The 12437-nt window shown below is 38.3% G+C and overlaps 1 protein-coding gene across 5 annotated transcripts in view; it reads right to left on the reverse strand.

Annotated features, from left to right (window-relative positions):
- EVC2 (EvC ciliary complex subunit 2) overlaps positions 1-12437 on the reverse strand; it is a 58350-nt gene that overhangs the window by 24234 nt on the left and 21679 nt on the right. For all 5 annotated transcript variants that reach the window (XM_031062843.1, XM_031062844.1, XM_031062845.1 and 2 more), the window contains exons 9-10: positions 3676-4000; positions 927-1166 (exon numbers count right to left, since the gene is read on the reverse strand). In XM_031062843.1, coding sequence (XP_030918703.1) covers positions 927-1166; positions 3676-4000 — 565 coding nt within the window. The remainder of the gene's footprint in view (positions 1-926; positions 1167-3675; positions 4001-12437) is intronic.

Consider the following 12437-nt stretch of genomic DNA (forward strand, 5'->3'; position numbering starts at 1 on the left):
ACAGTGGCAAACAGGAAGGGTTTAAATACCTACAGACAGGTCTGGGCAGAGACCAGAGTTAGGCACACAATGCACTATAGCAGACATTCTGCTAGCATAAATAACCAGGACAAGGTCTGCTAGTTACCTGACCCATGTCTGAGCAGACAAAACACAGTCAAACCTTTTTTCACTTGCTCTACCTCTTTGACCTGGCTGCTTAACTATCTTCTGCACAAAGTGGTTGCTGCATCTCCCTCTGCCAGGGGCCCATGTGTAGCTTTTGTATACCAGGTTGTGCATCAGGTTTTAGGAGTGGGCCTTACATGCTCTGACACCTACTTTCCAGATGTTGCTTTTTAACCTCCCCCCTCAACCTGCAGGTCTACAACAATCATACTCTTCCTCAAGAAGCAGCCAGAAGAAAAATTTCCAGAACTTTTGTAATCAGACCACTAACTTTCAACACAAATGGAGTAAAAAACAACCAAACAAAAAAAGCAAACCATGAGGAAATAACTTAGGCTACTATACTGCAAGAGGTTTAAAACATAGCTGAAAGCAAACCTGAAGTCCTGAACATACTCTCCATCAGCACCCCTTGATAACAGAACCTGGAGATACTCAGCCTCTCTAAGTACATAATCATAGTACTTCAGACACACCACAATTTCAGTAATCTACATATTTAGATTGGGGAGCTCAGTACATCTTCTGAAGTAATTAAGAGCATTTGGTGCCTAGTGGGTTTTGAACATGTCAATATATCTGAATATACAGTTGTGTAGATGTCTAGATGTGCATAATGAATGCATAATAATTTTTTAAACTATTTTCTACAAAAGCTCATTATGAAAGTGGTAACATTAATCCTGAAACAATTCTCAAAAGTCACTGCAGGTTTGTATTCTGTCTTTAGGTTAGGAATGGAGATATCATCCTGTTACCTGTACTTTAGAGTAACCTTCCACTAATGTTTTAGCTGCTTCCACCTTCAGTTCTCCCTTTGAAGTGGCATTTGTTATTTGTGTAAAAAAGATGGCATGCAGCTCCTTTCTTTGGGTAACAGCCAGCTCTCTATAAGCCTTTGCAAAATATTCCTCCTGCTTCACAAAAAGGAACCTCTTCAGGCAGTCCTGCTCCAGCCTGTGAAGTTTGTCCAGAAGATTTCTGTATTCTATAGCAGGCTGCAGAAAAGAAAGAAATAAATGCATCAGAAGTGATTTTCAGAATTCAACATATTTTAAAGTATCAGTGCTACTAGCTCATATAAATTTTATAAATACTTTAGTCACTGTCATTTCAGGTTTATGTGAAGGCTAATATTGAATCAGTGTACACTTTGCATAGTTTTCATCTGTTTGGATGGCAGGGCTGTACAGCTGCCAGATTCTAATCCAGATATCACTTCCAAGGCATAATGAAGTCCTTTTAAAATTCACAAGTCTTATATAACATAAATTATATAAAATGCCATGAAATTCAACACAAAGACTATATATTAAATTATTTTTTTAGGTTTCATCAATCCTGAAATCCTATTAAAATTAAACAGACTCAGACTCATATAACGCATACCAGTTAAATGATAATAATAATAATTTTAAAAACAACATAAATTAGGAAAAAACCCTACTGTACTAAAAATCTTGAGAAGTTTTTTATTATTAGTGACCTACTTTAACCATCAGTTTCTACAAATTAATCCAAGAGCATTGTTTTAGATTTACATTTACAACCATGGAGTAGAATTAAATGGCAATTATTTTAAAAGCTTCTTTGCCAGAAATATTTCCTCTTAGCTCTCTAGTAAGATTTACATATTCATAGTTTTAATCTCAGATGGCATAAAGTCATTATAGAATCAAAACATACATGTCCCACAGAGCAAAGAATGCTTCTTATGCCAGCAGAGCTACCTAAGAGTCACAATGTCTTGTTCTAAATTTCATACCAATTATCTTGAGGAGAACTGCCCTCTGCACTTCAACTTCTTCCCCAAGAGACACACTGCAGGCAGCAAATAATTAATCAAACAGGAATAGAAATTCTATGTCTTGGCTGAGAAGGGGAGGAAGTTCTTGCTCTAGTTGTTTTCCAGTGCCATCCCTTGGGTGTCTGTCAGTACACCTGCTGCCCAGGAGAATGGGCTGAGCCAACCCTCATGCTCAGAATGTCCTTCTGCACTGCGTGCTGTGGCATGTATAAAACCAGGTCCTTCTACCAACAGAACAGTCAACAGCAACAGCAATGACAAGATATGGTAAAGGGATCAGGACAGCTACTGGACTGGCCTTAATTGCTTGCTTAACTCCTCCTAATCAGGATTTTCAGTACAAATCAGACTTTGTTGAGAGTATATTTACTGTGGGTTCACACATTGAGTTTCAGTCAGGCCCCTCTCTCTGCAAAGGCAGAAAGGCAGGACTTATCTCAGTGAGGTCTAGGCTCCCTCTATATCCAGCAGGAGGAGAAAGTCTCCAGCAGAGTACAGTTCAACTCATCCTTAAGAAGGTGCCCACAAGTATCTCTTCCCACCTCTTGTGTTTCTAACACCTCTAGGTGCTAGTTCAGGACTGGCATATCCTACAGGCATGGAAAACTCCACAGAGTCACAATTTAAAGTCCACCTGAAAACATCAGGGAAATTCCACTGGTTCACTAGCCTTGTGCCATTAATTTTCTCTATGCAACAGCCTGATAAAACAAAGTACTTCCTGAGAGCCTCAACATGCTGGAATACCTTTAATGGGTCACACTCGGCAAAAAAACCTTATTGTGCCAAAACTTTAATCATGAATTGTCATAAAAGACCTAAACAATTATGGGTATGTGATATGCAAATACCACTTTTGATCCAGAAGCAAAGCCCCACTAGTAACAAACTGCACTATTTGTTCCCATCAAGTCACCCTCTTAACAAATATGAAACATCAACTTGGGGCATTTTGGCATGTTAAGCTTTACAGAGATGAAATATTCAAAACTTACCAGAATCCTTCCAAGCCACAGGAAGTTGTTAACAATAATAATAAAGGGTGGGGGGAAATCAGTTTTATTGTAAGCATCCAATATACTCAAAAAAAGACATGGGAGAGTGGAGCATTATAAGGAATCTTACTCTGACTTCAGTTATTTATTTATTACAAAGACGCTATTTCCAAGAAAAGTCCACTCCTCGCTCTAAAATACAGATTGTTCTGCTTGCCTTCATTCATTTCAGAGGGAAATCAGCCCTTGGTTCTGCTTATATTCTAATTTTCTTCAAAAACAGAACATAAATATTGGAAGTTTTTTACCTAGACTGTAAAGGTTATCATGCAGAAGTTTGTTCTGCTATGAATGTGCAAAATACTTCACACAGTGTCTGAAATCTCAGAAAAATACAGTAAATAAAAATACACCACTTTACAATAGTATAAGTGACTATTAAAAAAACCCCAAAACAAAGAGGGTAATGACAACTCTTTGTCTTCAGATGTCACAGACTGTCTCGAGAAAAAATCATTTTCTGGTGAATTAAACACAATTTCTTAATAATAACTACCCTGATTATGGTATCTGAATTTCTGAACACATTTAATTGTAGATCTTTACTCTTCTAGGAGGATAACTAAGCTGTTCTAGTCTAAAAGAGAAAACATCTCCATAAAACTACATATCATGCAAAATATCTTGGTTTAAAACCAGATTTACCTTTTCATTAATTTTCTTCATTAACTCCTCAGCCTCTTCATTTGCAGCTCGCGCTTTTTGGCATTGAGCCTCCATTGTCTTCCTAGTTTCCAGATTACATTCAGCTGTTAAGGCCACCATCTTTCTTTCATACTCCTCTTGAATCTCTTCCTCCATTGCAAGAAACTGCCTTTTGAAAACTGAACTTATCTTCTTTTCCACATGAGGAAAGAGGCTGTGATTTAAGACCATGTTCTTCAACATCATAGCAATCACTTCCTTACAGATCTGCGTTCGACTGGCCTCCAAATCAGCATCTGCCCGCGTCAGGCTGGCAACCTCCAAACTGTGCAAAGTAATCAGGACTGTTAGAAATCACAGATTATGGGAAATTTCTGCCAGAAAACAAGATCCTGGTATCTAGAGCGTTCAATCTCCAGATTAGATCTAGATTCACTCAATATTGGGTAGTGAAATGGCAGTCAGAGATGTGCAGGAATATGACAGTATAGGAGTTTATTTATCATGATAGTAACCATTCATTAAACAAGAAGGTGAGTCAACTTCTACTACAGCAACTTTAATGAAGTATGTCCACACTTCCATTTCCATTTCAGACAGAAAAAGAAAAATCTTTTCTTTACTAATACTCAAAACACTCCCTCAGATAAAAGCCAATAGAAATGTCTGACACCCTCCCCACCAAAAAAAAAACCAAAACCAACCTGCTATCTCTGTTGGGAAGCAGATCAAATGGACACCTGAATAGACTATAAATTTTACTGTAAAATAGTTCTAAACTCACTGACCCATCTAGATTGATATATCACTGTTTCATATTCTTGGCTGGTGTACTCCCTTCTCTGCAGGGAAGAGGGGACAGTTTCAATTTTACGCTAATACAAATAAAATAGCTGGTGTCTGTCTCTCATGAACAATAACAGAGTTCTAGAACAGAGATTAAAGCCACATAGAAATACAAGAGCTTTAAAAAAATGCAATATGTGACATTGCATATAAATACATTCTCATTTATCGGTAGAGTTAAATTGGAATTATAATTATTCTAATTTCATAGACAATGTAACTACTCTAAATTCTACACCTGAACTCAATTCCACACTGGAAAATTCAGTGGATGCTCCTGCATGTCAAATTACTTGAATACACAACACTGTATACTTCTGTGTGTGGACCACATATACATAAATTTCTTTGTGACCTAAAAACATACTTTTAGGAGCTTAAACCCATTCTTCTTTTTTTTTTTTTGCTTACACTAAATTATTGGTCTAATTTTTCTGTAGAAAAATATCAGAATAAATTTCAAATCCATAGCAAAGATGTTGGTAAGACTTGCAAGAGAGTGGAATGACACTACATTCAGAATCATATAAATGAAGATATGCAAATCAAGAAACGCTTTGCTTTTTTTGTCAAACTTTCCTTTCCTTATGAAAGCAAGTAAAGTTTAATTAAAAGTAAACAACTGACATATCATCACTGCCTCCCTGACAGCACAAGAGATGTATTCTCCCCATCCTGAAATTGGTGGGATAGAATTGTTTTCTCACAATGACTCAAATACTTGAAGTATTTGGGAGGCTAGCTTTGAAATGTAATCATCTATCACAGACTGATTTTCTGTTGCAATTTCTTGACATCACAGAATCACACTGGTGATGGCTGTCCTCATCATGGCAATCTGCTGCAGAGATGGCTGGTTGGCTGCAGCTGCTAAACCTCCTCCATTTTATCCCCTCTTCCTTATATGCAGGAACAGAAATTCCTGCAATTGAAGTACCATGAGCCTGAAATATTTCTCACAGTAATCTGAAGATCCTCTAAGAGCTAATATTTGCTATAATATCCCCAAGGTAACACAAGCATCCAGCTTCTCTGTGCTGTCTACAGATGGACACTGCAGCTGGAGGCACACGGCTTTCTTGGGTAACATTTCACCTACACTCATGGTAAAGTACCTCAGGGCCCTGATCCCTCAGCAGAGTCCTTCTTGCTCCAGGAAAGAGGGCAAGTGATGGCAGGATCAAGGTATCAGAATGTGTGTTTTCTCTTAAGTAATTTTGCTTACAGTCTCAGGACTTCTGCTGACACAGCCAGCTATTATCAAGCTGTTTTTGACAACTTGAAATAAAAGAGTTGTGTAAATGCACTTAAACAAAAACAAGGAATCAGAGAATGGGAGCTTTTTGCTATAATATTTTTCTAATGACTGTGAGGTAGTGGCAGGAGACTTTCCTTCATAGATTCACAAATTCATTTCTAGCCTGTAAAATCCAAGCCACCAGATTTATTTTTCTTTTTTACTTCCTGCTTTAAGTTCAGCAGCTCTAATTTAATTGAAGCATATCTGTCTTCTGTGAGAAACATCCTGGCTTTCAAGCGTCCTCTAACAAAGAACTAAACATTTTAATCAATTGTTCCACTAGGTAATTTCTCCAAAGAATGCCTCATCCTCAGAATTTTATTAGTTACAACTTTCAACTCTCTTTGTTTGCCAGAACAACAAGTTCCTTAGTCATTATTTTTCTGTTCTTCAAGCATGCAATGATAGATGGTTGCCCCAGCACCCTCTAACCCTTTCTTACTGAGATGTGAAAGACTGAATTCCTCACCTCTCCTCGGAAAGTAACACTTCACAGCTCTACCATATTGTTACATAGTTCATAACACAAAATTTATTCCTTATGACAAATACAGGAGATTTTTAAAGCATGCCTCAAAGAAGATTAAAGCTATTCCCCACCCACTTCCCTGTTACTTTTCCACTCTTCTTCATCAGTGACCCCAAGAATGAAAACCAAAATGAAACACCATCAGAACATTTCCTGTTCTTTCCCTCAGTCTTCCCACAGCACTTCTTCCTACTTGCTGCAAGTCATTACAGACTCCACCTGATTCCATTTCCAGCAAGCTTCCCATGCTCCTTTTCACCCTCAAGGAGAACTACAGTACCCCAGTAACTCCATGTGATGCAAAATGCAGGAGGAGCAATGGTACTAATCACCTGCTGCTGCTGCGTCAGCAAGTGAATAATGAGGCTCCTGGGATCTCAGGTGTATTTAACCTGCAACTCACACTCTTCATTTTCCTGACAGCACATTGGTGAAGAAGGCAATAGAAGAGAAGTTTATGAACTGTTCCACCAAACCAAGGGTATCAGCAGAGAGAAAAGTCATTACAAGCCATAGCTCTCCCAGGTCACATCTTTGAAGACAGCACCCACACCACCACCTTTTGGCAGTGGCAGCTGAAGAAAGGTTGTGGCTGTAAAAACATGAAAGCTCCCTTCATCTGATGTGCCCTGCTTCTGGTCTGTGAGCTTCATATAGCAGCCAGCAGAAATGAGACAAGCTCATCACACAGATCAGAAACCTTGCTTCAAGCTCTTTACTCAAAACAGAGAGGTTGAGGGCACCCCTAGCATGCTGCTTCACACCAACAGTCAGTAAAGCAGGAATCCTGTACATATAATAAACTGAATGCTTTCATTTGGTTTCATTCAAGTCCCTCAGAAGAACAAGGTTTACAATCAACCAGATAAATGTTTCACGTCACATAGGGAAAAAAAAATTCTAGCCTGACACTCTGTCTCCCCCAGCCAAGGTACATTTAATAATTTGCTTTAAATGTTCTGCACTCTGCTTGCTACAGTAATTGATGTTTAAAAGGTCTTGCCTCACTTCCTGAGCATATTCAGCATCACAGAAACATGAAAGCTAATGAAGTACAGGTAGCTGATGGCAACCTATTGATGAAAAGGCTGAAAGCTTTTGTTGGACAAAGCATGCAGAGACAGGTAACACAAAAGGGTAGGGGAAGGAAAGCTGAATAGACACAGAAAATGAAACTTCAAACAGCAAGTGTAAAGTTTTTTCACTCACTTGAAGAGAAAGAGGTTTTAAAAATCTGTTAGAGAGATCTGGAAGGGGAGAATCCCAGATGCCAAACACAGAGAAGCAGAAAGAGCTCCTGAGCAAGTGATGTCCTCCACAGACCTAATGAAAATACAGGAAAGTAGTTGAGGTCAGGAAACCAAATATAGTTAATTCAAAAAAAGACCGACCAAAACACAACACACCACAAAAAATTGAAACCTCTCATTAACGACCAAGTATGTGCATCTTTAAGTCTTATTATTCAAATTACAGGCCCACAGAAAGAATTTTTGAACAGGAGAACTTAGAGCTGCTGAATTTAACAGCCCTAAAAATAACTAATGGCTTTCAAACACATTTTAAAGACTAATTCTGAATTTATAAAGTTAAGAAACTACTGTAATGCAATTTTCTGAAGTCTAAAAAGAAGAGAAACATTAAATAAATTCCCCGCTGATGACATTTTCTCATCAAAACAGAAAAGCCTGTCATTCTCAGAAGGCTCATCTCTCCTCTGCCAATGGAAGCTAATTAGTAGCACAGTATTACAAAAGTATCCAGAGGAGACTGGAGTTCTGTGGTAGCTGTTTCTGTAGAAGTACTGCTTCAAATATACCAGACTCCTGAAAAGCATGTAATTAAGTAATTTAGAGCCATTTGTGGACACTTTGTCTCCACTGTTTCTACTTCAGCAGCGACTCAGAGCCCCAAGGTACAGCAGCAGCACCAACTCCGGATGGAGAGAAGAATGGAAAGAGGGAAGGACAGACAGACAGACAAGCACCCCAGCACTGAGGCATCCACTGTTACAGCCAGAGCAGCACATGTCCTATACCCATGGGCACGGTGGATGACGATGGGACAGCTGCAGTGAGGAAAGAAATGGGAGGACAACATCCAGACATTATGGTCCATGTTGCCTTGTCACACTTCAGAGAAGAGAAGATGGAGAAAGACTGAGACAAGAAGAATCACAAAGAAACCAGTTCCTGCAGTGCTGGCTTTAGTCACAGTAAATAAAGAAAGCCAATTTGAGCATAATGGGCATTAGAGGTATTCAAAAGCTGTTGATGTGCTTTGTTTCACAAATTATCCATTTATTGAGGGATTAGTAATACAGTATCAGTAAGCTGGGCTGTCTTTTGGCTTTTTGTCTGTTTAGTTTGTTGCTGTGTTTTGTTGGTGGTTCTTTAAAGAATGTCAATGCAACTCCTCTGTGCAGCCCCATACCCTCCTCCCTTCAACATCTCCCTCCTTTTTTCCTTCCCTTGCATTCCATGCTCTTCTGCTGGGTCCAGTCTCAATAGAGGCTGTAAACACTTCAGGGCTGGGATTTACACAGCTGCAGCACAACAGGAGACAAACCTCTGCAGGAGACTCAAACTGCACTAAAGTAGAAGCAGAGGCAATGGCATGAGCTCTGAACACCCACCCACAGCTACTGACTGCCCAAACCCAAATTCTTGGGTTGCATTTCCCTGGTTCCAGCCTGCTGCCAGGCTGTGTTAGCACAGGTCTGAAGGATACTCTGTGATAGACCAGTAGCTGTACTGGCCTGCAGCCAGCTCTGAACTGGGGGAGTTCATCCATTAGTCCTGCAGCACTTGCACAGCCAAGCGTGAACTCAGCACAGCTCCTGCCGCAGCCTTACAGAGAATACAAACAAACATCAGACCAGTAAATGAAATTGCTAAGAAAGGTATATGAGCACTATCTAAGGATGATTTCACATGGGTGAGTCACAGGTTAAGTTTAGCTTTCCAGAAGTCAGAACGCTGACAAAACCAAGAAAAGGATTCCTGATATACAGCCAAGAAATAATAATTAAATAAAAAACTGAAAAAGATGAAAAATTGAGCTGAGAGACCATAAGCTCTTCAGAAAACAAACGTTCATGAAAATGTGATAGAAAGTCTGAGCATTAGATCTGGCAGCAGTTTCACCTATCAAATTCCTTTAATTCTCCACAGCAATATAAAGAGAGTATTTCAATTCTTACAATTACCTGTTTAGAAAACATTTTTAAAATACAGCATTTAAGAGACTGAGAACCTCTGCATTGCTTGCAGAAAATAAGAAATACGACAAATCGTCAATCTTCAGAAAATCAATTAAAAAAATACATCTACCTATAATACTGCTGCTGCAACACAGCTCAGAAAATGGTTATTTCACTCTTTTGCTCAGAAAAGATACTATGCAAAAAGAGTGTATGAAAGATTCCAATTCTGCTTCTGCTGAATTCATTCACACATTTCACCACTGATTTCAAAATCACCAACTTCAGCCTGGATACTCACAAAACAATAAATACGTATTATTGCTATATGCATTATGCATTAATGCCTGAGGAGCTTCCAGCTCTGCTATGATTTCCTCAGATTCTTCTGATCTATCCACACAGGGTGAGTATTCAGATGACAGAAATGGTAGGACATATCAATCTTCATTAAAAATTATATGGAATAAAGCATTAGGAACAGCACAACTCTCAAAAGAACTCTCTTCTGGATGAGATAAATTGTTCCAGGTAGACAGCAGAAATTACCCTTATAATTCCAAACACTTCACAGTTAGCCAACATCAAAGAAAAGTGGCATTTTTAAGATGAAGAAAAATATGCATTTATCAATTTTAAATTATTTGTTTTCTTCAGCTCCCAAGTCTTACAGGCTCCTATAATATATTAAGCAGTTGATCTCTGATTAAAAATAAAAAGTATGTTTTACATGCTTGTGAAGTTTCTAGCAGCATTCATAACACAGAACCACAAATGTAGGGTTTGGAGTTCATACCATGAGCATTCACTGCATCTTATATCAAGGTAATTACTACTTAGTTCTATTCCTGCATTGTACACATTTCACAAAAAGAGAGTACTGAAAATGCTCTCCCTTCAAAAATTCTAAACTTTTAATCACATTCTTTCCAAGTTATGAGAACCAGAAATTTAGCTCCTCATAATTTTTTTTGTACTAACCATGCAACTATTTCTCACCATTTTCTGTGTAGGAATAGTCAAGTCTAGGTGCTATGAAAACATGATCATTTATTCCCCATCCCTGGCAGTGTTTAAAGCCAGGCTGGATAAGGCCTTGAGCAACCTGGTCTGGTGGGAGGTGTCCTTGCTTATGGTGGGGGGGCTGGGACTAGAGGATCTCTAAGGTCACTTCCAATCCCTTAAGATTCTATGATTCTGTAATTCTTACTTTCCATTTAAATTCAAGGTTTAAAAAAAATAGAACATTTGCTCCATAGCAAATCAAACTGGCATGCACAGCAAGAAATTTAGATTTTAAAACAAAAAGTGAACTTCTAAGATCATGGTAAATTGTTTTTATTTTTTTCTATCAAGGCTTTTTGGAGACAATTTAATCCGGTTCTCTTGTACACTGGCCTCAGTGTCCTCTACCACAGGAAAAATCAGCTGCAATATACACATATTACTTACTCATTTACTAAAATAATTGGCAGTATGTATTCTGTACCAGCAAGCAGGCTCAAATTCAGCTAAAGCTTTGACAAGCTTAAGGAAGAACAGCTTGCTGAAGATTAAAAAGAAAAGGTGTAGTAGTGAAAAGCCATTTAAAGAAATTAAGTTCCCTTTAACACATCTGTATCTTTTGAGACTATGAGAATGGTCAAGCTCCATCACACTGGACACAAACCCAAATTGCTCAGCTTTCTTCACATTCTCCTGCAGTCATACAGAAAAAGAGACCCACAACATTTTTGAGCATGATCTTCTAGTATGCATGCCAAATACCCAAACCATACAGCTTCCCCTCATTAGTACTCACTGCCCAGAAGCCAATATTCGGTAATACACACTGCAAGGAACCTACTGAGAATAAAAGCCAAGACATTTTGCTGCATAATGAACATCAAGGATATGACTTATTAAGACAAAATTCACAAAATGAGTAACCAAGAAGCTTCCTTATGAAACATTAAAATATGTTTTGTTCTCTAGCCAATCCTCCTGACACTGCAAACTGTCTACACTCCAAAGCTGTCCCTGTCCATAAATATTGAACGCATGCTCCTGATGTATCTCCTAAACAATTTGGCACTGTCACTTCTTAGAAGACAGAACAGCTTTGTGTTGCAAAGAAGAAAATGACATGTGGCTCTTACTTTTCAGAGTATTTTTCTCATTTGTATGTGAAAGACCAGAATGATTCCAGCCATGAGAGTGCAATGAAAAGGATGCTATCAATTATGCTGGCACGCTTGTATGTGCGCCACACAGACAAAAATGAAACACACCTGCACCGAAACACACAGAAGGAATTACCAAGCTAGCATACAAGCAAGATGATGTTGGTTGGCTGAAAATACCTATCACCCTTTCAATCATCTTTCATAGCAGGAATCAGTGTAACTGTGGACACCTTTGTGATCTATCTACTATCCTTACCCTGGAAAAGATAGCTTAGAAGGTGAAGCAGGTTACTGAGTGTTGACCAATGGGCATCTATTTTATTCACTGCAATGCTCTACCTCTTTAGATGTAAACAAAACAGAAACTGAGGAAGGGAAAGGAAGCAAGAGACATATGCAATAACTTTATAAAAGCATTAAAAAACTTCAGCCCCTGGACACATATTGTAAACAAGGTTACAAATCCTGTTTCATAGGTTTAGAAATAAACCTGTTATAAAACCTTTAGAAAGGTCTGCAAGAATATTTACCTTTTTAATCCATAATATATCTGAAAGTAGTCCAGCAATTTTTTTCAACCTAGTTAGATATTAACTATCCCTGAAATAAATTAATGCTAAAGTGAGTTTAAAAAAATCTTTGATCCTGCTCTTCTTAACATTTATAAAATTATTTTCAGGCAAGCCTTCTCAAAGCCTGAGTTGCTATACAGTTATAAAA

The sequence above is a fragment of the Geospiza fortis genome, unplaced genomic scaffold (genome assembly GCF_000277835.1).
Source record: "Geospiza fortis unplaced genomic scaffold, GeoFor_1.0 scaffold666, whole genome shotgun sequence".
NCBI classification, from domain to species: Eukaryota; Metazoa; Chordata; class Aves; order Passeriformes; family Thraupidae; genus Geospiza; species Geospiza fortis.